Source organism: Sinocyclocheilus grahami, unplaced genomic scaffold, assembly GCF_001515645.1.
Source record: "Sinocyclocheilus grahami isolate Dianchi unplaced genomic scaffold, SAMN03320097.WGS_v1.1 scaffold198.1, whole genome shotgun sequence".
Taxonomy (NCBI): Eukaryota; Metazoa; Chordata; class Actinopteri; order Cypriniformes; family Cyprinidae; genus Sinocyclocheilus; species Sinocyclocheilus grahami.
Window position 1 is genome coordinate 755131 of NW_015505377.1, and position 23202 is coordinate 778332.

At 37.2% G+C, this 23202-nt stretch overlaps 3 protein-coding genes and 1 long non-coding RNA gene across 4 annotated transcripts in view; 3 read left to right on the forward strand and 1 right to left on the reverse strand.

Annotated features, from left to right (window-relative positions):
• The window catches only part of LOC107595171 (peptidyl-prolyl cis-trans isomerase A-like), a 4810-nt gene extending 3030 nt beyond the window's left edge, over window positions 1-1780 (forward strand). Inside the window, exons 5-6 of the mRNA XM_016285511.1 lie at window positions 404-479; window positions 1083-1780. Of these exons, the coding sequence (XP_016140997.1) occupies window positions 404-479; window positions 1083-1218 (212 nt within the window). The 3' untranslated portion in view covers window positions 1219-1780. The remainder of the gene's footprint in view (window positions 1-403; window positions 480-1082) is intronic.
• Window positions 1781-2628: 848 nt separating this feature from the next.
• Window positions 2629-3610, forward strand: LOC107595174 (uncharacterized). The gene is made up of 3 exons (XR_001610243.1): window positions 2629-2884; window positions 3372-3397; window positions 3532-3610. It is a non-coding gene; the product is annotated as an uncharacterized lncRNA (long non-coding RNA).
• On the reverse strand, window positions 3536-19744 carry LOC107595173 (zinc finger CCHC domain-containing protein 24-like). Its single transcript, XM_016285516.1, has 4 exons — window positions 19593-19744; window positions 15880-16080; window positions 5371-5535; window positions 3536-3711 (listed from the first exon to the last, which is right to left on the reverse strand). The coding sequence occupies exons 1-4, from the start codon at window positions 19740-19742 to the stop codon at window positions 3598-3600; spliced, it is 630 nt and encodes a 209-aa protein (XP_016141002.1). The 5' UTR covers window positions 19743-19744; the 3' UTR covers window positions 3536-3597.
• A 1424-nt stretch (window positions 19745-21168) lies between these two features.
• The window catches only part of LOC107595208 (annexin A11-like), a 16177-nt gene continuing 14143 nt past the window's right edge, over window positions 21169-23202 (forward strand). The window contains exons 1-2 of the mRNA XM_016285552.1: window positions 21169-21174; window positions 22231-22349. The gene's annotated coding sequence lies outside the window, so the exon portion shown is untranslated. The remainder of the gene's footprint in view (window positions 21175-22230; window positions 22350-23202) is intronic.

Consider the following 23202-nt stretch of genomic DNA (forward strand, 5'->3'; position numbering starts at 1 on the left):
TATATATAATATATAATATATAAAAACCTAGTTGTATTAATATTAAACAACAATTTTGTTCTTAAAATAATAACATACAGTAATGGTATATAAATAATACTAAAATGACACTGCTTTCTTATTTTTACCTTATAATTATAATTGTTTTAATTTTTATAATTATAATAAAGAATACTTTTAATTATTATGATCTTTTTTGTGATGTAAATATTGTATAATATATGTAATAATGTGTTTGTATGAAATTTACATTTAGTCATTTAGCAGACGCTTCTATCCAAAACGACTTACAAATGATGATGACTTACAAATATGCGTTTAAATCAGCGTCAGCCATTTAAACACCGTTGAGAACTAGTTATGACCCATACAGTTACTCCTAATGTGTTCTTTGTGTGTTCAGGTATCCTGTCCATGGCTAACGCCGGCCCCAACACCAACGGATCCCAGTTCTTCATATGCACCGTCAAAACAGAGTGGTACGATAATCGTCTTCATGAATCCGCTGTCATTTCCGGTGAATGTGATGATGTGAGAGTGTGTGTGTGTGTGTGTATTAATATTAAACAACAATTTTGTTCTTAAAATAATAACATACAGTAATGGTATATAAATAATACTAAAATGACACTGCTTTCTTATTTTTACCTTATAATTATAATTGTTTTAATTTTTATAATTATAATAAAGAATACTTTTAATTATTATGATCTTTTTTGTGATGTAAATATTGTATAATATATGTAATAATGTGTTTGTATGAAATTTACATTTAGTCATTTAGCAGACGCTTCTATCCAAAACGACTTACAAATGATGATGACTTACAAATATGCGTTTAAATCAGCGTCAGCCATTTAAACACCGTTGAAAACTAGTTATGACCCATACAGTTACTCCTAATGTGTTCTTTGTGTGTTCAGGTATCCTGTCCATGGCTAACGCCGGCCCCAACACCAACGGATCCCAGTTCTTCATATGCACCGTCAAAACAGAGTGGTACGATAATCGTCTTCTTGAATCCGCTGTCACTTCCGGTGAATGTGATGATGTGAGAGTGTGTGTGTGTGTGTGTTTTCCAGGCTGGATGGGCGGCACGTGGTGTTCGGCAGCGTTAAAGACGGGATGGATGTGGTGAGGAAGGTGGAGGAGCTCGGCTCTCGCTCGGGAAGAGCCGCCAAGAGAATCAGCGTCACCGACTGCGGAGAGCTCCAGTAGAGTCAGCAGTCGTTTCTACTGTCCTGCTGCTGATTCACAGACTACTCCATGTTCAGATGAGCCTCAAGCTCCATAATGTGAAACTCGGACACTTTCGGGTTAAAGGAATAGCCTTCATTTACTCGCTCTCGTGTCTGCAAAGCTGTGCGATGTTAAAAATTCCCATGCAACACAAAAGGTGCAAGATGTTCTTTTCCATATAGCAACAATTCACAGTGACCCAAAAGGCCAAAAAACAGCATAAAAGCTATTATATTATCGTTTTCAAAAGTCATGCAATTTTAAAGCTGCGGTCACTATTAAATGTTTTTGTGCAGAAAAACTGATTTTGTATTCCAAGGAAAAATAACACAATCTATGGGTTTGAAATGACAAGAGGATGCGTAAAAATTGTCATAACGATAGTTTTTACATGCAATAGTCCTTTACAGTAACATCCACTGTGAATAAATGTCATTTTTAACATCATTCTCAGGTAATAATAGTGTTTAATCTAGATTGAGACCTCTGGTTCTCATGCATGAATTATGAGTTTGATCAATAAAGCCGGGAGCATGATGTTTTAGTGGTTTATTTGTATTTACAGATTGATCTGCTCTTGAGAAAGAGCCATGAGAGCGTATAAGGCACATTTCTGGTTCACAGTCTGAGTTACTGTCCCTCATGTACATCAAGTGCTTTAAGAAAAAGATCTTGAACCAGTTAGATCAACTGAATCTGCGTTCACATTTCTCGAGTTTGTGTTTGAAGCCGCTTTAAAACCAAATGCACTTCAGTCTTACAAATTGGTTTTGCATTTGAAAATTGAAAATTATAAGCGAACACAACACACATGCACACGCACAGTCATCCAGAGATCTTTAAAAACACCAAAAAATAATGCTTTTGGTCTTCATTTCCAACATTTGATTGTTTTATCCATTCAGACCAGGCAGTGTTTTTTTTGCATCTTTCAGAGGATTGAATATGAGATATTATAAAGCATTTTTCAAAATCAAAGGCACAGACTTCATTCAGAATAAACGAACATTGTGTAAGTACCTTCGAGTAAACCTACAGTATTAATACTGTTAATGTTCTGATCTCTATTGCTGTCACTATTATTGTTCATGTTTTTACCCAAATACACAAACATCTTTGTGATGAACAGGCACTTTAGTGATGCGTCATAAAATCACACAATATGCAAAATGTAGAAAATAAGAGCTATCAAAATTTTCATAAGGGCATCCTATTGTCAGAATTATTTGAAAAGCCTTTTGAGCAATTACACTGACAAACCATGTAGCTTATACAGCATCAGAATCCGAGATATTAATGCATTTAATATGCAGAAGGCTGATCGGGTCGTTCCTGTTCTGTTCTCGTGACCATCATATATGCTGGAAAATCACTATTTAAAAATGCAAATCATAACAGTTTTCACTGAGCACAATTTCTCAATGAAGCTAATAATGGGGTGGATATTAAATCTTTAAAAAATTTTGAAATTATCAAAATATTTTAATGACGACAACATTATTTTAATTCATCGTCAATTTATAGTTCCTCGGTATCACTTTCCATCCTGTTAGTCTTTCATAAAATCACAAATTCTATTTCCTCGACGACATCACCCGACAGGAAGTGACATCATTTTGGAGGGAACTCAGCAGCACAAACATCAGTAAGTGTTTGATTGTCAGTGGATTCTGTGTCGATCTCTCACTCGGTGATTAACATCCGATCATCTCATTATTGTGTAGATATCCAGTATTTCTTTTGAAATAGAACAGGAATGAGCCATTGACAGTCCACAGCTTCCATTAGTCCAGACTTTACATCAAATTCATTTGACATTGATGCCCTGCCTGTAAACTATTGCCCTGAAATGTGTTTTATGAAATGCTTTAGAAGAATATTTCACATTTTCACATCATGTGAATTCACAGCGACTAACCTGATATCAAACATCCAGTACTTGCACCATTAAGTACATATATATCAGTCTGAACGGTGCATTAAAAGCTGCTGAATTGAGGGTCGATTTAAATGAAATTTTTTATATTTAAAGGTTTCATAAAATATCAGCAGTGAGTTGTGGCCTAATGTTGATTACCACAGAGAATCATTTCAAAATAACGGAGACAATTATTATTTTTTTGTTTACACAGTCATGCACTGAACTAAATTAATCGAGGTGGGTAAGTGATTTAATCATAACTGTCTCCTGTGAACACGAGTTTTAATTATGGTGCGCTGTTTACATTAACAACCACTTATTGTATTATTCAAAAATTAATTTTCAACCTGCATACTCATATTTACCCGCAGCACAGTCAGGGAGGAATCGGTGAACACTGCGATGCTGGCGTGACGGGCATCTTCGGGGGTCAGAGGTCACTGAACGCGACGGCAGTAGTATCCGAGCACCTTACACTTCTCACACAGATGCTGAGGATGTTCTTTGCTCTGGTCCGATACGTCCAGACCGTCGGGTTTCTCCAGAGGACGCTGACAAGCACAGGACAGAGTTTATCAGGTCAAAAAGCAGACAAAAGAGCAAATGGCAATACAGACGAACATGTGGTGAACATTCAAGGAACAAGAGAAGTCCGAAGCACTGAAGAGAGCTTCATCGAGTGTTTTCTAGCAGCTTCAGAACTTCAGAACCTGCCAAACAACCAGCAAAGTAGCTTTATCTTGAGCCAAAACAACACTGTTACATCTACCAGTGAAGAACTGTCTCCTTCTCCTGCTGGAGTTAAAAACTAACACATGCTCTCCAGCTTTAACGCTTCCCAGCTCGTTTTGTACAGACGCTTCAGTAAAGCGAGCAGAAAGGATCCAAACATTCACCCAGAGGCCCTTCAGGTTCCTGAGTCATCAGCAGTGATGCGAATATTTGGACGAGACAAAAGCAAAGCTCACAAATCAGTATCTTTGTCTTGTTTCCCAGTAAAAATATCCTTAAAGCAAGAAACATTAAATTGCATTAAACTGATCAATTGTTTTTTTCCTGTTTTAAGCAGAAACGTTTTGTTAGATTTACACTTTAAAGGGGTCATAGGACTTTACAAGCTGTTTGAACTGAAATGTGTGTTGGCAGTGTGTGTACACAACCACCCTATAATGATAAAAATCCTCCCAGTGTTTTTTTTTTTATCTGGTTAAATGTTTTCCCCTTTCTCAAATTGAGCCGATCTCAGGTGACATCACACAGACAGGCCCCTCCCACGATAGTTTGATTGACAGTAACGTTTCAGCACAGACTGGACTGGACTTAGCTCCGCCCCTGAGTGACTGTCATCAGTCCGCCATTGTTTCACCGCCGGTGCAGATGTAGATAAGAATGACTCCTGAGCGATTGAGGTGTTTTGTTGTTGGATGTAATAATGAACATAGCAGTCGTCATTTACTCCCGACATCTGAGCCGCTGAAGACACAGTGGATTACATTTGTTTCTGAAGGGAATTCGTCCCCGATCTACATAAATGCATCTATGTTCGCGCGAATCATTTGTGATCCAGCTTCAGCTACAGAAGAAGCGAGTGTAAGGTTTTTTAATGAATCTTTGCAAATTGCCTTTCTTAATAATATGCTAATTAGCAAGTTTCACGATGAATGCAGCTAAAGTAAACAGTCTCTCTGAGAGCAGCTCGGAAGAGAGGGGCGGAGTCAGCAGAGCTCATTAACATTTAAAGGAAAATGCTACAAAACTGCTTGCTCTGAAAAGAGCTGTTTTTGACAGGGTAAAAAATGTTTTTTACACTACCATTGAGAAATTTGAACCAAACTATGTTACAGACTTTTCATTAAGACCCTAAAGAATCATATCAGCTTGTGGAAAATGGGCATCCGATGACCCCTTTAAATCATTTACCAATGGGGTAAACAATAATTCAGTTGTTAAATCTCGTGTCATTTTGCTAAAGTATCTTGTTTTAAGCCAGGGTTGTTATAGTTAAGTAAAAATAAAACCAAAGATATTTTTGTACTTCAAACAAAATAAATCAAATTACACTAAACAATATTAGTAAAACATGATCAAAACTTAAAGTGAAAACAAAAATCTCATTTAAAATATGAACAGAAACTATAACAGTACATCAATGCTACTAAAATAAGACCTATAAGATCTATAACGTGGGCTGTTTTCTAGCATCTGTTGACCTGTTTGTGAGGATAGACGTTGATGTGGCATTTGATGCACTCCTGACCCATGTCCGCCCAAGAGTTTCCACTCATCCACTTCCTCTTGCATTTGGGACACTTGTACTCGCCGAAACACCTCTTCTTCCCCTGATACGGCGTCAGACCCTCTCCTTTAGGACGAGCCTGCCCAGAAAACTAACACTGTTAGATCATCAGTAAATGAGAGTCATACAAACAGATGCAAAAATCAGAACACTGACATTCAAAAGATTGGGGTCAGCAAGATTTATTCATTTTTTAATAATACTTTAATTCAGTAAGGATGCATTAAACTGAGTAAAAGTGACAGTAAAGACATTTCTAATGTTAAAAAAGATTTCTATTTCAAATAAATGCTGTTCTTTTGAACTTTTTTATTCATCTGTGAATCCTGCGAAATCAAATGCATCACATTTTCACAAAAATATTAAGTGTTTTTAACACTGATAATAATCAGAAATGTTTCTCGAGCATCAATCAGCATATTATACTGATTTCTGAAGATCATGTGACACTGAAGACTGGAGTAATGATGCTGAAAATACAGCTGCGCATCACAGAAATACATTACAGTTTAACAGATACTCACATAGAAAACAGCTATTATATTATACAATTATGAAATATTATTACAGTTTAAAATAGCTGTTTTCTATGTGAATATCTGTTAAAATGTAATTTATTCCTATGAGGATATCATGAGATGTCATGAGATATCATCCGTTTTGAGTATATCTAAAAGGCAATCTTTGGTCTCATGAATCTATTATTTGTTCCTGGTCATATCACAATGAAAATAAATAAGTACACAATGTAAAGTAACTGTTTTCTATGTGAATCTCTGTTAAACTGTAATGTATTTCTGTGATGCGCAGCTGTATTTTCAGCATCATTCCTCCAGTCTTCAGTGTCACATGATCTTCAGAAATCAGTATAATATGCTGATTGATGCTCAAGAAACATTTCTGATTATCATCAATGTTGAAAACAGTCGTGCTGTGCAATATTTCTGTAGAAACCGTGATGCATTTAATTTTTCAGGATTCACAGATTAATAGAAAGTTCAAAAGAACAGCATTTAGTTGAAATCTTTTGTAACATTATAAATGTCTTTACTGTCACTTTTGATCAATTTAATGCATCCGTGATTAATAAAAGCATTCATTCATTTCTTTTATAGAAATCTTACAATCAGCAATTGTTTTAAAGCAGCTAGAACGTTTTCTAACTGTAGAAGCAATCTGTCATTGTTTTCATTTGTTTAGACCATCATTACTAGTGGTGTAGCATACTCATTTCAGATGCTAAAATCATTGTAGTTGATGCCGGTAATAAAGAAGCCATTGCAAATGTTTAAAAACCACTCAGCATAACCATATAGCAAATAATTATTTATGTTTTGCATGAGCAAACACTTATTTTTGCTCAGGACTTTTGCTTATTTTTGGAGGACACACTAGTAACAGCTACTAGTAGAATTGTCAAGTGTGTTTGCCGGCATGCCGTCAGACTTTGGAATTTATTTGCCTGTTTATGTCGATTATGTACCTGTTCAACCCTGGTGCTTTTGGCGGCCCTCTGCAATGTGGTAAAGCCATGTTGTGCTACGATCGTCAATCTCTTATAAGCATTCGGACGTCTATGTTGGCGTTGGGATCCCGGGACGCTCGTCACCGTAGTTTCGCTCATTCCGCGGTGTTGCTTTTGGTTCCTGTGGAGTTGCTTCGGCGACGGTGTTCCCAGCAAAGGAAGAAATGTCATAAAAAACGTGGGAAACGAGGAGGACTTCTGATTAAGTATAAACGATTTTGGGCCTCCCAAAGGAATTGTTTGGTGCCGCATATGGATTTTTCTTTTAAATGATTACTGTTCATCAAATAACTTGGACTTCCTTTTTGTGACTGCTTATACTTGGTGATTTTAATATACATGTGTGCTGTCCCTCTAAGCCATTGGCTAGTGAATTTTTGCAGTTGATCGATTCATTTAATTTTACTCAGTTTGTGTCAGGATCTACTCATAGAGCGGGCCATACTCTTGATCTTGTATTGTCTTTGGGTCTCTCTATTACTAATGTTGTGGTAAATGATGCTTGTTTTTCTGATCATCTGTTAGTTTGTTTTGATGCTGCATTTCCTTCGCTGAATACAGTAAGCAATAGGTCTGGCCACTTCACTCGTTTTATAGATACTTCAACTGTTCATACATTTAATGAGGCCTTTGTTGCCTCATCATTCTGTCATGATTTAGAGTTTTCTTCTCCGGATCTTAGTGTGGATGGGTATTTAAATTATTTTAATTCGGTTTGTACAGAAATTTTAGATGAGATTGCTCCCTTAACATATAGGGAATCAAAAAAAACAATCACAGCTGTGGATGAATGATGAAATCCGTACATCAAGGAAAATTTGCAGAAGGGCTGAACGAAAATGGAAGAAGGATAGGCTGCAAGTATCATTTGATATGTTAAGAGAAGCTTTGACAAATGTTCAGTCTACGGTGAAGGGTAGTCACAGCTAATCTTCCTGAGTCGAGTCTAGTCACAGTTGATCGTCATGAGTCAAATCGAGTCACAGTTTATTATCCTGAGTCTGGTCAAGTCACAGCTGATCTTCATGAGTGTAGTCAGGTCACAGCTGATCATCTGGAGTCTCGTCACGTCACAGCTGATCATCCGGAGTCTCGTCACGTCACAGCTGATCATCTGGAGTCTCACCATGTCTCAGCTGTCCGTCCAGAGTCTCGGCACGTCTCAACTGTTCGTCCAGAGTCACGGCACGCCTCAGTACGTCACAGCTGATCTTCTAGAGTCTCACCATGTCTCAGCTGTCCATCCAGAATCTCGTCACGTCTCAACTGTTCGTCCAGAGTCACGTCACGCCTCAGTTATTCATCCAGAATCACGTTGCATCACAGCTGATCATCCAGAGTCATGTCACGTCCTGTCTGTCACACCCAGTTTCTCAAGGTCAGTCCTTCGGTATCCCAGTCTGGTATCCAGTGTGAGGGATGCACCGCTGGTGTCTGCACGCACCGCTGGTATCCCCAAACCCACTCACTCTAACCCTTCTGTTCATGAACTAGTTCCCCTGTCTGAAGTGTTTTCCCTTCAATTATCTCGTCTTCAATTAGTACAAAATGCTGCTGCCAGACTTTTGACTCGCACAAAGAAGAGAGAGAGAATTACTCCAGTTTTGGTTTCTTTACACTGGTTGCCTGTAGAATTTAGAATTGAATTTAAGATTTTGTTGATGGTTTTTAAAGCGTTGCATGACATTGCCCCAAAATATATTGTTGACCTATTGATTCCTTATCAAAATTCAAGAAACTTGAGATCTTCGAATCAGATGATTCTTTATGTTCCCAAAACAAAATTAAAATCAAAGGGTGATAGGGCTTTCGCAGTGGCTGCTCCTCGATTATGGAACCCTCTTCCAATGCACATCAAATCTTCCCCATCTGTGGATGCTTTTAAGTCTAGATTGAAATCGTACCTTTTTGGTAGAGCTTTTAGAATTGACTAGAAGGACCAGGTTTTATATTTTAATGTTGAATCTTGATTGTGTGACTGTATGTAATGTTGATGGAAAGCACTTTGGTCAACGGCAGTTGTTTTAAATGTGCTATTATTTTCTTAAGCTAATTTTTTATACTATGTTTTTGTAAGTAGGTGTGGCACATACTGCATGAGCTTAAAATGTCCCATAATGCATCTTAAATGTGTTGCAGTTCACTCTGGGAGTGGCTCCTGATGGAAATCTGACACAGTGCCTGTAATTCAGAGCCATATGTTTAAGTGTCAGTTTAAGATTTCCCAACAGCCCTTTTCAGACCCCATCAAATCCAGTCCACGCCTCTCATTAAAGACACTGAGGAGCATGAACATGCTGTTTTAGACTTTACTGAGCTACACTCACAAGGACTAGTAATTCAGAGAAAGTACACTTAGTAAAGTAGGATTTTTTTATTCATCAAGCATGCATTAAATTGATCAAAAGTGACAGTAAAGACATTTATAATGTTACAAAAGATTTCTATTTCAAATAAATGCTGTTCTTTTGAACTTTCTGTTCATCAAATAATTCTTAAGAATTAAATGTATCAGTTTCCACAAAAATATTGTGCAGCACAACTGTTGTCAACATTGATAATAATCAGAAATGTTTCTTGAGCAGCAGCATATTATACTGATTTCTGAAGATCATGTGACACTGAAGACTGGAGTAATGATGCTGAAAATACAGCTGCGCATCACAGAAATACATTACAGTTTAACAGATACTCACACAGAAAACAGCTGTTTTACATTGTAATACTTTTTCACAATATTCCTGTTTTTATTGTATTTTTGATCAATTAAATGCAGCCTCTGTGAGTCTTCTTTTGCAGACATTAAAAAATCGTACCAACCACAAACTTTTGACCGCTTCTGTATTTCTAACCTTTTAAAAGAAATCTTATTTCTCCTTAGGAATTTTTAACAGAAACGTCTGAGACAAAGTTGATACCTCAGTAAAACATTACAATAAGCTCCATTACATTGCTTTAACAATGAAGGAGAAATATTATTATTCCTCCAGGTAAAGAACTCTAAACACGTTTTATGAATTTGCAGTTATTGTGAGATCCATTTTTTCTGGCTGTGTTCTTCAATAACACTTTTTAAACCTTTAATATGTCCAAAAACCTGCATTTCCACAGCCAACATTTGCTCTACATGCAATACATTAAATCGACACACCTCACTGATGGCAGTGAACCAGCCTTACAAGAACGCCAAAGTGTGAGTGCATGCATTATATCTGGAGTTATATTTTATACATATTATATTTATATGCTCTTAAACATTGCTGTTTTTATAGTTGCACTGCAGGTACTACAGTGGTCAAACCCTGACATTATATTACATTGTTTTTATTTATTAAGAAATTTTGTTAAGGCACGAATTGTATGGACTTCTGTTATGATATTTTTATGGTGTTGGACATCTGACAGTATCTGTAGTACAGTAACGTCTCTGTCAAACAAACACCTACTCATGTCATTCCTGTCCGCCCCACAGCATGACAGATTTACATTCTCTGTGTTCTGGCTTAAATTCAGAGTTCTGTGGGTTTTCCTACACAGATGATGTTTTACATTATCAGAGTGGTTTAACGGAATAAAACACTGTGACAAACTGTTAAAGGAACAGTTCACCCACAAATGAAAATGTGCTCACCCTCAGGTCATCCCAGATGTAGATGAGTTTGTTTCTTCATCAGGTTTGGAGAAATGTAGCATTGCATCAGTGTCTCAGCAATGGATGCTCTGCAGTGAATGGGTGCCGTCAGAATGAGAGTCCAAACAGCTGATAAAAACATCGCAATAATCCACACCACTCCAGTCCATCAGTGAACATCATTTTTGGGTGAACTATTCCTTTAACACTCTCACATTAACACTCATTGTACAAAACTCAGTGCTATGGAGATTTGATTGGTTGCTAGTATGTTGTTATGTGGTTGCTAGGTGGCTGCTTACTAGCTCAAGTCAACAGAACCCACTTAAAAGTCTGGTCTCTAGATTTGGTTACACCCAGAAGTTTAATGGCTGTTCAGATGCTTTAATGAGATCAGTTAAACTTCATGCTTCAAACTGCCAGAAACATACTTCACACACGTAAACAAACACAGATGCATTTCCCATTGAACACCCTTAACATGCATTCTTGCATTATAGTACTCAAGTTTAACGTCTGTGCCATTAAACCAGATGCTATTTTTTACATTTCTAGCTACACGTCTATATAACTTGCTCAGTAAAACATTCAATCTGCTGCTTTACTTTTGAAAGTAAGTATTATGAATTGTGTTCTGAATGATTTTGTATTATAATTGAGCTTGTGTAGCTAGACCTTCATGTACTTGTGTGAAGTATGCTTCTAATTGAATTTTGAGGATCAGTTTCACGACTACCTGCAGAAACAACAGATGTCTTCAGCACTTTAAACTTCTTCAGGTATATTTGATCACTTTGAGGAAAGCAGATACTGGTTTATAGGATTACTGCTAAAATATAGCCAGAGGCGGACAGTACCTAAGTACATTTACTTGAGTATTGTACTTAAGTACACTTTTTGAGTATCGGTACTTTACTTGAGTATTATTTTTTCTGGAAACTTTGACTTTAACTTCACTACATTTGAAAGACAAATATTGTACTTTTCACTCCACTACATTTCCATCAAGATCCTCAAAGTAGAAAGTCGTTAGCAGCTTTGAAAGTCAGTGGGTGATTTTTTTCAGACAGTTTATCAGTAATCACTCTTGGGGCTACATGAAGTGATTTCCCAGCATTTTTTGAGCACTGACCAGTTAGTATTTATTTACTTTATTTACAACAATTCAATAATAAGAAGTTAATATTGTGGTTTATATTAGACACAATATTGTCTGATTTTGCTAAATTGTGTAAGTGAAAATATTAGCTATAAAGCCACAGGAGAACTGTTGTGCATCTCCTAAGAAAACACAAAAGGTGTTTGACTGAAGCAGCACTGCAGACCGTTCTGTGTGTGACATCAAAGTACTGCGAGAGCAATTAGACAGCATTTAAAAAAAACATTTTTTTGATGTCAAATAAGTGCTGTTTTGATTTTTTTGTTAAAGCAGTGTTGCTGCTGTAAAGTTATACAGCTACAGTTGTGTTGCTGGGTTATAAAGCAGGTTTGATTTTTTTATTTTCTTCCTTATCAGTCTGTCTTTACAGGATTTCACTGTCCACTCTGTTCAAATGTGGATGAATGGCTACACATAGATGTGTCCAGAGCTGTGTGAGATCACTACCATCCTGCTTTTGTGGGGTGTAGGGGTGTTAAATAATATTTTTTTTGTTTAGTTTTTTCCCAATAGGTTTTTAACATTCTAAAAGCTCTTTATTCCAAAGATACTACAAGCTAGTCAGTGTATTCAGCAGGTGTAATGTATTGTAAGTTGCTTCAAAGGTATTGTAAGTATTACATACAGCAATAATAAAACAGTGCATTGACACAAAAAAGGACATTTACTTTTGGTACTTAAGTACTTTTAAAAGCAAGTACTTCTGTACTTTTACTTGAGTAAAAATCTGTCTTTACAACTTTTACTTGTAATGGAGTAATATTTGACCAGCAGTATCTGTACTTTCACTCAAGTAATGGAGTTGTGTACTTTGTCCGCCTCTGAATATAGCATACTGTGAAAGGCCAGTAGAGCTTACTATGTTAGTGACTCATTACTTTAATGAGGAGCAGATTTGTGTCAGTTTTATATTCAGGGTCCAAAACCAACTCTTGCAAAGTAAAATTGGCGAGTAAATAAAAAGTCACTCACCAGTTAGGCGGTTACATAGTTGAACTATAACTGATGATTTGAACCTCAAACTATACAAATCAGAGATGAAAGCAGACCATCTACTAATGAAAGCCTGGATGTCTTTTTTGGATGTTAGGAAATTTTGTTTGACTTTTTTCTTAATTAATATTTGTCCATCAAGCCATAAAATATATCACATTACATTTAATAAAGTTTAATTAAATGCATTTTATTTCATTTTTGTTTAGTTTAGTTTATTGCACTGCATTGCAAAGTCCTGATTGCATTGTATGCACACCACATTATATTACATGTTTAAATATTAAAGCAGGCAAAGCACTGTGCAAAACTGTCATAAGGAGTTGCCTTGTATTCTTCAGGTCTTTGCTGCAGCTCGGCCAGACGTGTCCAGCTGTGATTCAGTGTTGGGTTTCAGTGAGACGAACGCTGACAGGTGGGCAGGCAAAACAAAAACAACTAAACGTCTGGATGAAAAATTCCCACCGACTCCTGGAGCAGAGATGTGTGAGGTGAACACACCGACATACGGAGATGTTTTGTGTCATAAATGTTTTCATGAATTGTGTCACAGATGGTGGAAGATCAGAGCTGTAGGTCTGAGGATTCTGTAATAGTGACTCTTTATTGATATTAATAATGCATATATATAGCATATAAAATCAGAGCAGATGTGTTATTACGGATGGTTGTTTAGCTACATCAATAACATTTGTGATGTTCTGCGGCATCAGCTGTCATGCAGAGATCATCTGACCGACATGTGAAGTGATTAAACAGAGAATAGCATTTTGGGATGGGAAAATCTGAAATCCTTGGAACTTAAATGAAGCTGTGTTTTTTCTGTGTGGTTGCTAGGGTGTTGCTAGGCAGTTGCTAAGGTATTCTGGGTGTTGCTATGGTATGCTGGGGGTTTGTTAGGTGGTTACTAGGGTGTTGCTATGCAGATGACATGGTGGTTGCTAGGGTGTTGCTATGCAATTACCAGAATGGTTGCTATGCAGCTGCTAGGGTGGTTGCTAGGATATTCTGAGTGGTTGCTAGGGTGTTGCTATGCAGTTGATATGGTGTTCTGGGTGGTTGTTACTATGCAGTTGCAAGAGTGGTTGCTAGGGTGTTGCTATGCAGTTGCTAGGCTGTTCTGGGTGGTTGCTAGTGTATTCTGAGTGGTTGCTAGAATGTTGCTATGCAGTTGTTATGGTGTTCTGGGTGGTTGTTAGGATGTTGCTATGCAGTTACCAGAGTGGTTGCTATGCAGTTGCTAGGCTGTTCTGTGTGGTTGCTAGAGTGTTGCAGAAAAACACAAAGAAATAGTTCAAATGTGTGCAGAATATGCAGTTCTACTCATTTTCTTGTCTCAATCCAAACTCTTAATACCTTTTATAATAATATACTAAATTACATGAATCTCCCAAACTCCAAGTTCTTTCCGTATGTTTTGAAATTAAAGTGACAAGTGTGTTTTGAGCTCTTTAGGAACACAATCTGATTGTCTAGATTTAAAGCAGGAATCATCATGTAACTCAATTAAACGAAGCTAATGTCTACACAGACTCAGAGTCTGATCCAGATCCATCTGCTTTGCACAAACATTTTTAAACTGCTGTCGGTAGAGCGTCCTTCCCTGTACTTAGGACATTTCTTCTCTTGTTATCATCTTTCCTGAGACTAATTAAAATGATGTGACAATAAATTTAGTGGAGGGCAAAGATCTAAATCACTTCATCTTTTTATAAAAGGTTTTCCCCCTCCGTTTCTGGAGCTGACGCACGGCTGACTGATCTGTGTTTGGCTGGATTTGGTGTCGGGGGGCTTTTTCTCATCTCTGACAGCCAATGATGTCATGAAAGGCAAGAAATTGGATCATCTTTCATAAACACAAATGCTTCATCTGGCGTTCATTACGGCTCCTCATGCGGGTGGGGTGCTTGTTGCAATGAATTTTGTAATGCAGGTCAGTTACAGTAAAAGGCTGTCAAGTAATCACACCATTGGTATCACAGAACTGGTTCATAGGGTCCTCTGGTGGCTGCTAGGGTGTTGCTATGCAGTTGCCAGGGTGCTTGCTAGGCAGTTGCTAGGGTAATCCAAGTGGTTGCTAGAGTGTTTCAATGCAATTGCTAGAGTGTTCTGTGCGGTTGCTAGGAGGTTGCTAGGGTACCCTGGGTGGTTGTTAGGGTGTTGCTATGCATTTGCCTTGCTAAGGTGTTGATATGCATTTCTTAGGGTGTTTTGTGTGGTTTTTAGGCAGTTGTTAGAGTGTTGTGGGTGGTTGCTAGATGGTTACTAGGCTGTTCTGGGTGGTTGCTAGGATGTTGCTAGAAGGTTCTGGATGGTTTGCTATGTGATTGCAACAGTGTTCTGGGTGGTTGCTAAGGTGTTGATATGCAGTTCTTAGGGTGTTTTGTGTGGTTTCTAGGCAGTTGTTGTGGGTCGTTGCTAGATGGTTACTAGGCTGTTCTGGGTGGTTGCTAGGATGTTGCTAGGTGGTTCTAGATGGTTGCTATGTGATTGCGACAGTGTTCTGGGTGGTTGCTAAGGTGTTGATATGCAGTTCTTAGGGTGTTTTGTGTGGTTTCTAGGCAGTTGTTGTGGGTCGTTGCTAGATGGTTACGGATGGTTGCTATGTGTTTGCGAGTGTGTTCTAGGTGGTTGCTAAGGTGTTGATATGCAGTTCTTAGGGTGTTTTGTGTGGTTTCTAGGCAGTTGTTGTGGGTCGATGCTAGATGGTTACTAGGCTGTTCTGGGTGGTTGCTAGGATGTTGCTAGAAGGTTCTGGATGGTTGCTATGTGTTTGCGAGTGTGTTCTGGGTGGTTGCTAAGGTGTTGATATGCAGTTCTTAGGGTGTTTTGTGTGGTTTCTAGGCAGTTGTTGTGGGTCGATGCTAGATGGTTACTAGGCTGTTCTGGGTGGTTGCTAGAAGGTTCTGGATGGTTGCTAAGGTGTTTTGCTTGGTGGATGCAATGCGGTTTAACCAACAGTGACCAGAGCATTAGTTCAGTTGTATATTATTGTTTTAAATTTTTAAAAAGTAATCTGTAAACTACACAAAATGTCTCACTGTTACAGTTTTAATAAAACTGTCTAATAAAAAGAATATCTGTGCATCATGATAGACAGGCAGTGAGTGTTTACCTGCGGACAGTCTTTGATGTAGTGGCCTTTATTGAAGCACAGGTGGCACAGGTAGTTGGGCGGAGGTATCTTGCAGGGCTTTCTGGGTTCAGAGGTCAGCGAGAGGTCAGAAAAGCTGTCCGTCAGTAAACTCAGGCCCTTGACGATGTTGTTTAACGAGCCGTAGGGAGACGAGCCCTTATATAAGTGGCTACACAGAGTCTGTAGAGAGAAACAACACATTAAACTTTTATTAAGTATTCAATGTAATATAAAAAGCATTACCATATTTAAAAGCTATATGAAATATAATATGTGGTTACAATGTCATGGGTTTAATTTCAAGGGAATGCATGAACTGATCAAATGTATACCTTGAATCAGTGTTATTTTAGTATTATTTATTTAACATTATAGTTTTTGTTAATATTCTGAATAAGATTTTAAAGAATATAATAAGCATTGTCATATATTAATTCTACATGAAATATAAGGTTATGGGTTCGATTCCCACGGAATGCATGAACTGACAAACAAATACACCTTGAATCAGTGCTGTTTTTAGTATCATTTTTTAAATGTTATAGCTTTTGTTAATATTTTAAATCAGATTTAATTTTTAATAAAATTATTTATTTTGGAAGACCAAACAAAGTATTTTCGCTTTCACAACGAAAAACACGGCGGCCTAGTGTGAGTGGAAGCTGCGGCTTAGCGTGAGCTGAGACCGAGCTAGAGTGAGCAGCGGCCGGCAGATTCGACGAAGGAGCGGCAACCACATGTGACGACCCTGGGCTGGACTCCGCTTCGTCCACGGTGAAAGCCGTTCCGGTGATCCACAGTGAAGTTGATGTATTTCCTCAGCGACCAGCACGGATCAGCTCTAGGCATGACGAAGCGGATATCGTCCTCTTTTGGAAGACCAAACAAAGTAGTTTCGCTTTCACAACGAAGCACACAGCGTCTTCACGACATGGCGGCGGCAACAATACTACAGCGAGAATAAAAGTTACGCCTTCTTTCTTTGCGTGAACATTTGGGAGGCGTTATGCAAATCTTCCCACATCGTGATGTAGACATGTGGGGGCGTGTTAGAACGAGGCGTTTTAGGTAGGTGTGGCTGACTCTTAACTTTTATAAAGAATATCTCTTTGGATTTGAGACTTTAGTCTTTGCAACTTTACAGATCTTCTTTATGCACCAAGAGCTTGTAACACTCCAAAGAGAAAGGAAAACTTGAAATCGCATCATATGACCCCTTTAATATTGTATCAATTTTGTTGTGTATTTTTTGTCATTTTTGTTATTTTAGTACTTAAAAATGTTGTCTGGAAACTAGCTGAAGTTCAGTAAGTTTGTTTTTTATATTTTATTTTATTTCAGTAACTGTTTATTTTATTTCAAGAAACAGAATTTCTTGAATATGGTTTTATTTTTTATTATTTCATATTCTTAATTTATTTTAATATGTTTAAAGTTCAGATTATTTCACATGCCCTTAGTATGTACATTTTATTAAGTATTTACTAAGTGTTTTTTCCAAACCAGTAGGTGTCAGTATTCTGTAAAGTCACTGTAAAGTTTTGCTAGTTTAGATAGAAAAATAAGAGCATAGAACATAAGCATAAACTTTTAAAATGTTACTTTCAGTATCAGACAGATAAAAATCTGTCACAAAAATCTTCCTTTAAACTGCCAGTGATTCTGTTTGTGTATACATTTCTGTTTTTGATTGTTTATAATTGTTTTGTGTGGTCTGATTTTCTTTCTGCAGATGATCTGTGTGAGCGAGAATGTTCCGTTTTCCTCGGGAAGACAGACTTTGCCACATGATTCTCTGAACCCTTTTCCTCATTCTGTCTCATGAGATTGTCCATGCTGTTCGGAATGAAATATTAGCCAACTGCTTACATATTGAGCAGTATGTACTGCATGCTCAAATCAACATGTTAATAGCATGCAATATGCAATCATTTAAACATATATTTGCATTGTATGCAACATTATGTGCATGTGTAATTCTCACATGCATCAGGGATATGCATTCATCATATCTCATATCTCAGTAAAGATCTCAGTTTTATTATGCAATAAAAATGCTAAACTTGGATGTTTTCCCGCATTGCTTATGTGGAGCCAGACCTCTAAAGCTTCAAACCTCTTCAGCAAAAACTGTGGCTTTTCATTCAGTCGTTCCCATTCAGCCTGGTCCATTTCTAAACCACCAAAGTAATGGATCATTCTTAAATACATGCAACAAACTTTGTTGTATTGTGGTTGAATGATACGTCATTTCAATGCTGTGGTCTAAAATGTTAATACTATGGTATGTTTTTGTTACTGAAAGGACTGTGCATTATTATCATGAGCCCAAATTAACAGTAAGCTAATAATTTTGTAGAGTAATTTGTAACTAAACTGCTTAGTAGAGCAGATGAACTGTTGAGGTTGACCTGAGTTCATCTCTCTACAGTAACTATAACTAACTATAGCAAGACCACATGCAGCTGTCTGAACATGTGGCTTTCATAGAAGTATCATGACACTGTACAAGAACATGCACAGAGAAAAATAAGCATCTATCTATCTATCCTATTTATTTATTTAGATATATTTTGAATTTGTATCCAATTTCAGTCATAATCAGATCTTGTAAATTCCAGCATAGAAGATATAAAGTACAGATTCTGGCTCATTTACACTATCGATTAAACAATATTAAATGAACATAAAAAAAAACAAATGGAATAAAAAAGTGCCAATTTTTTAACTATTTAAAAATCATATTAAAGTTAGCACTACAACTGCTTACAGTAATATGTACAAGACACACACACACACACAGATTATGGTTACAGTAGGCCTAACCCATGTTTTTACAGTATATGCATAGTTATCAATAAACAAAAAATAAATGACTTTTACAATACACTGACGTTTACAAATCACTAAGTTTACACTAATCTATCCTAGATAAGTTCACCTGAACTCCTGTCTAGATAGATAGATAGACAGACAGACAGATAGATAGACAGATAGATAGATAGACAGATAGATAGATAGACAGATAGATAGATAGACAGATAGATAGATAGACAGATAGATAGATAGACAGATAGATAGATAGACAGATAGATAGATAGACAGATAGATAGATAGACAGATAGATAGATAGACAGATAGATAGATAGACAGATAGATAGATAGACAGATAGATAGATAGACAGATAGATAGATAGACAGATAGATAGATAGACAGATAGATAGATAGACAGATAGATAGATAGACAGATAGATAGATAGACAGATAGATAGATAGACAGATAGATAGATAGACAGATAGATAGATAGACAGATAGATAGATAGACAGATAGATAGATAGACAGATAGATAGATAGACAGATAGATAGATAGACAGATAGATAGATAGACAGATAGATAGATAGACAGATAGATAGATAGACAGATAGATAGATAGACAGATAGATAGATAGACAGATAGATAGATAGACAGATAGATAGATAGACAGATAGATAGATAGACAGATAGATAGATAGACAGATAGATAGATAGACAGATAGATAGATAGACAGATAGATAGATAGACAGATAGATAGATAGACAGATAGATAGATAGACAGATAGATAGATAGACAGATAGATAGATAGATAGAGAGATAGATAGATAGATAGATAGATAGATAGACAGACAGGCTGTGGTGACGTCATCACCTCCGTGCGCTCGTGAGTGAAGCTGCTGCTGATGCTGGAGTTGAGATGTGAGTCCAGATCCTCCTTTGGCTTGATGCTGTAGTTCCCATCAGGCTCAGCGTTTCTCTCAGACTCCTGCAGCGACAGATAAAGCCAGTCGAAAAGACTCATCTTCCTTATGGATCAGTCCAGCTCAGAATAAACAGGTGGTGTTTGTCGATGTGTGCCAGCAGGCTGTGGCACTGTTATCGGCTCACACTGAACCCATTGTTGCTCAATGACAAGACGGGCCAACTCGTGCTGCTCTGAGGAGGAGGGTTCAACACTCGCCCCACTTTACCAATCCTGCTGTGCTCAAGGGTTGCCTCATGAATATTCATAAGCTGTGGCGTCGCCATTGGAAGGTTACCAAGAGACGTCATCATAATGTAATTAATATTCAAAAACACATTTCGAGGATTCACATGAGCGTTGGCACTAATTAATATTCATGAGCTGAGACCCTTTTTTTTTACATTTCACGCAGATATCATAAAAAAAAAACCTTCATTCATGATTTATTAAAATGAACAATTTTGTAACAATTCAACTTTTCTAGGCTATTTTTGTGTAAAGCGTGTAACGCAAGACATCCTAGAGTAAATAACATATTTATAATAACTCATTTTAACACAAATTAAATATAAATTTAAAATGAACAAGGGGAGTTTCTCTGTTTTTTATAAAATATAAATCAGACACACAAACCAGTTTTTGCACTCATTAAAACCTATTGCAATAAAGTTCTCTAAAAGCTATATATAGGCTACTATAATACAGCCAGATGTCTGGCATCCTTACAAAAACTGTAGGCTACCATGGTAAATATATGTTTTTAATAATCATAATATATTGCTTTGCATTACATTATTTTATTGTATAGTCACAAATTGACTGTACTTGTGTACAACTGCAACTGTTTTTCTAAATTTTTGATAACTGCTATTCTATTTTTCAAAGTTTAATAAGCTTCATGTTTATTTTCATATTTAAGTTACCTTTTGAATCCCAGTGTGTTTTATTGTTGTGTCAGACTTATGGAACTCATTTTGTGACTTAATTTGATTAAATCAGTTTAAAATCCGACCCTGACTCAATGCAGATTCTGCCCTCTGGTGTTCATGTCAATCTACTACAGGCTGTTTAGAGCAAAGCAGTTAAACTTTGAGAAATGTGACGCTCCTTTTGTCTCTCTCTGTGTGTGTGTGTGTGTCTCTGTGTGTGTGTGTGTGTGTGTGTCTCATATTTACATTACATATTAACAGAAATATTATTTCATATTGTAAGAATTAAAGGAGTTTTAAAATGAAATCTTTGGTTTATTATGGTTTGTGTGATGTTTTGTAAAGCTCAGGGCAAGCCTGGGAAATTCTTAGAAATGGTGTTTCCCTTCCTTATCTGGACGTGATGATGTGCAGCTGTCAGGACGCACCTGACATAAACGTGACCAGTTTTTCCACTGCTGTTCACACATGCTTCTGAAGAAAACTCAAGCCAAACCCATAAGGCTCTTTTATTTCTATACATGCTTATCTGAATGAATGAGAGGCTGGGACAGATGTGAGTCACATGACACAGCTGGAAGAGAAGAGGAGCGTCTGTCGTTTTCATGCAAATGTTTGTTTGTTTGTTTATGTTGGACAACCACCTTCTTTCAAATTGAGTGTCATGGTCAGTATTAGTCATGCGAGGAGGATTTTCTCTGTTGGTTTATATGATATAGATCTGCCACACAAACCAGTTTCTGCACTCATTAAAACCAAATGTAATACAGTTCTGCAGAAAGAATGAGGTATACAAATATTAGCCTATAATACCTTCAGATGTCTGGCATTCTTACAAAAACTGGTAACTATAGCTTTCAGCAAAATATTGTCCAGCTTGAAAGAGTTGTCACTATTTGGAAAGCTGATTCAAGAGCATAACCCAGCTCACAGGGAACGTTCTGGCAAGGTTCTCTCAAAGTTACGAACAAACATTCTTCCATTAACGTTAATAGAGCGTTAGTTTGAAGTTATCTGGGCTGTAACAGTCTTCTCAAAAGCGAGCACAGAAACATACACATCATTCGTGGAATTTTTGCCTAAACGTTTTGGTTAGAAGTGTGTCTAATGTTACATGTTTCAGAACGTTCAGAGAACATTCAGAAGTAACGTTCCCGTAACGCTTGCAAAATGATCAAATGGAATGTTACCTTAACGTCTGTTTAACGAAGAAAAAAAATTACATTTACAAAATTGGACGTTATTTAACTTAATACCTAAACGTAACAACTTAATGCAAAACGTTCTTAGAACATATTTTGGTTAGCTGTGAAATATGACTGCTACAGACTAAAAGTAGCAACTTTTCGATTAGTTCTTAGAAATTAAAACTAAAAACAATACAAGCAGAACGCCCTGGTAAAACCCCACAATAGCCTAGAATCATTCAAGCAATCCTTTTCTCTTTTTTTCTTAAAAAGCAATCCTGCAGGACAGGGATGTGTTTGATTAAGAGAGAGAAGAGAAGAGAAGAGAAGAGAGAGAAGAGAAGAGAGAGAAGAGAAGAGAAGAGAGAGAAGAGAAGAGAAGAGAAGAGAAGAGAGAGAAGAGAAGAGAGAGAAGAGAAGAGAGAGAAGAGAAGACAGGATCGGGTCACACCCACCGTGACACACTGCCGCCCTCCACTTCCTCATTTTTACTCCATACTTACGACCTCCAACCATCACATCACATCACATCACACACACACAGCCCAGTAAGTTGTACATTTACAATGTTTCTTACTGCGTTAAAATGACAATACATCGAGCGTTTCGTTTCGCGCGTTTGTGGCGTTTTCAGCGTGACGCGCGCTCGATACAATGTAACACAATGTAACTTTTTGCGCATGATTCCGTGTTAAGCACGTTCTTTAGATGTGTGCTAGCAAAACAATGTCGAATGTTATAAATGTTTGCAGTTTAAGATGTGTGTTTTCAGATTGTTTGGGGGTATGTTGTGTAATCCGAAATATTCGGCTGCCATTTTTCTGTCCGTCTGTGTCTGTGTCTGTGTCTGTGGGCTGATGCGGATTTGCCGAAGGGTCAAAGTCAAACAGTGTGTACTGTAGTATGTAGTATGCGACTGTCAGAGTGTGAGTGTCTCAGTACGTTTAGACATGAGATGTGCTGCATTTCTCTCATGAAGTAGTGAGATGATGATGACTTGTGATCATGTAAAGCAGGATGTCAGGCGTGTGCGTGACTGCAGAGCTGAGCTTCACTGCGGTTCAACAAGAACAGTGTTGCCAGATTGGATTGAAGAGCTCCAGTCCAACTACAGCGAAAACCCGCCCGTTTAAAAACATAATGAGCCCGTAATGGGGTGTTGGGGGTAATATATTACAAGTAACGCGAGTTACGTAATCAGATTACTTTTTTTCAAGTAACTAGTAAAGTAGCGCATTACTTTTTAATTTACAAGAGAATATTTTTCAAATAAGTTATGCAAGTTACTTTTTTTCCAATTTATTGATTGACAGCTCTCCTGTCCCCATGCTGAGAGAAATCAGAAGATGTTACTGTAGTTCTAAAATAAATATGAATATGCATTAATTCATCTCACTCACA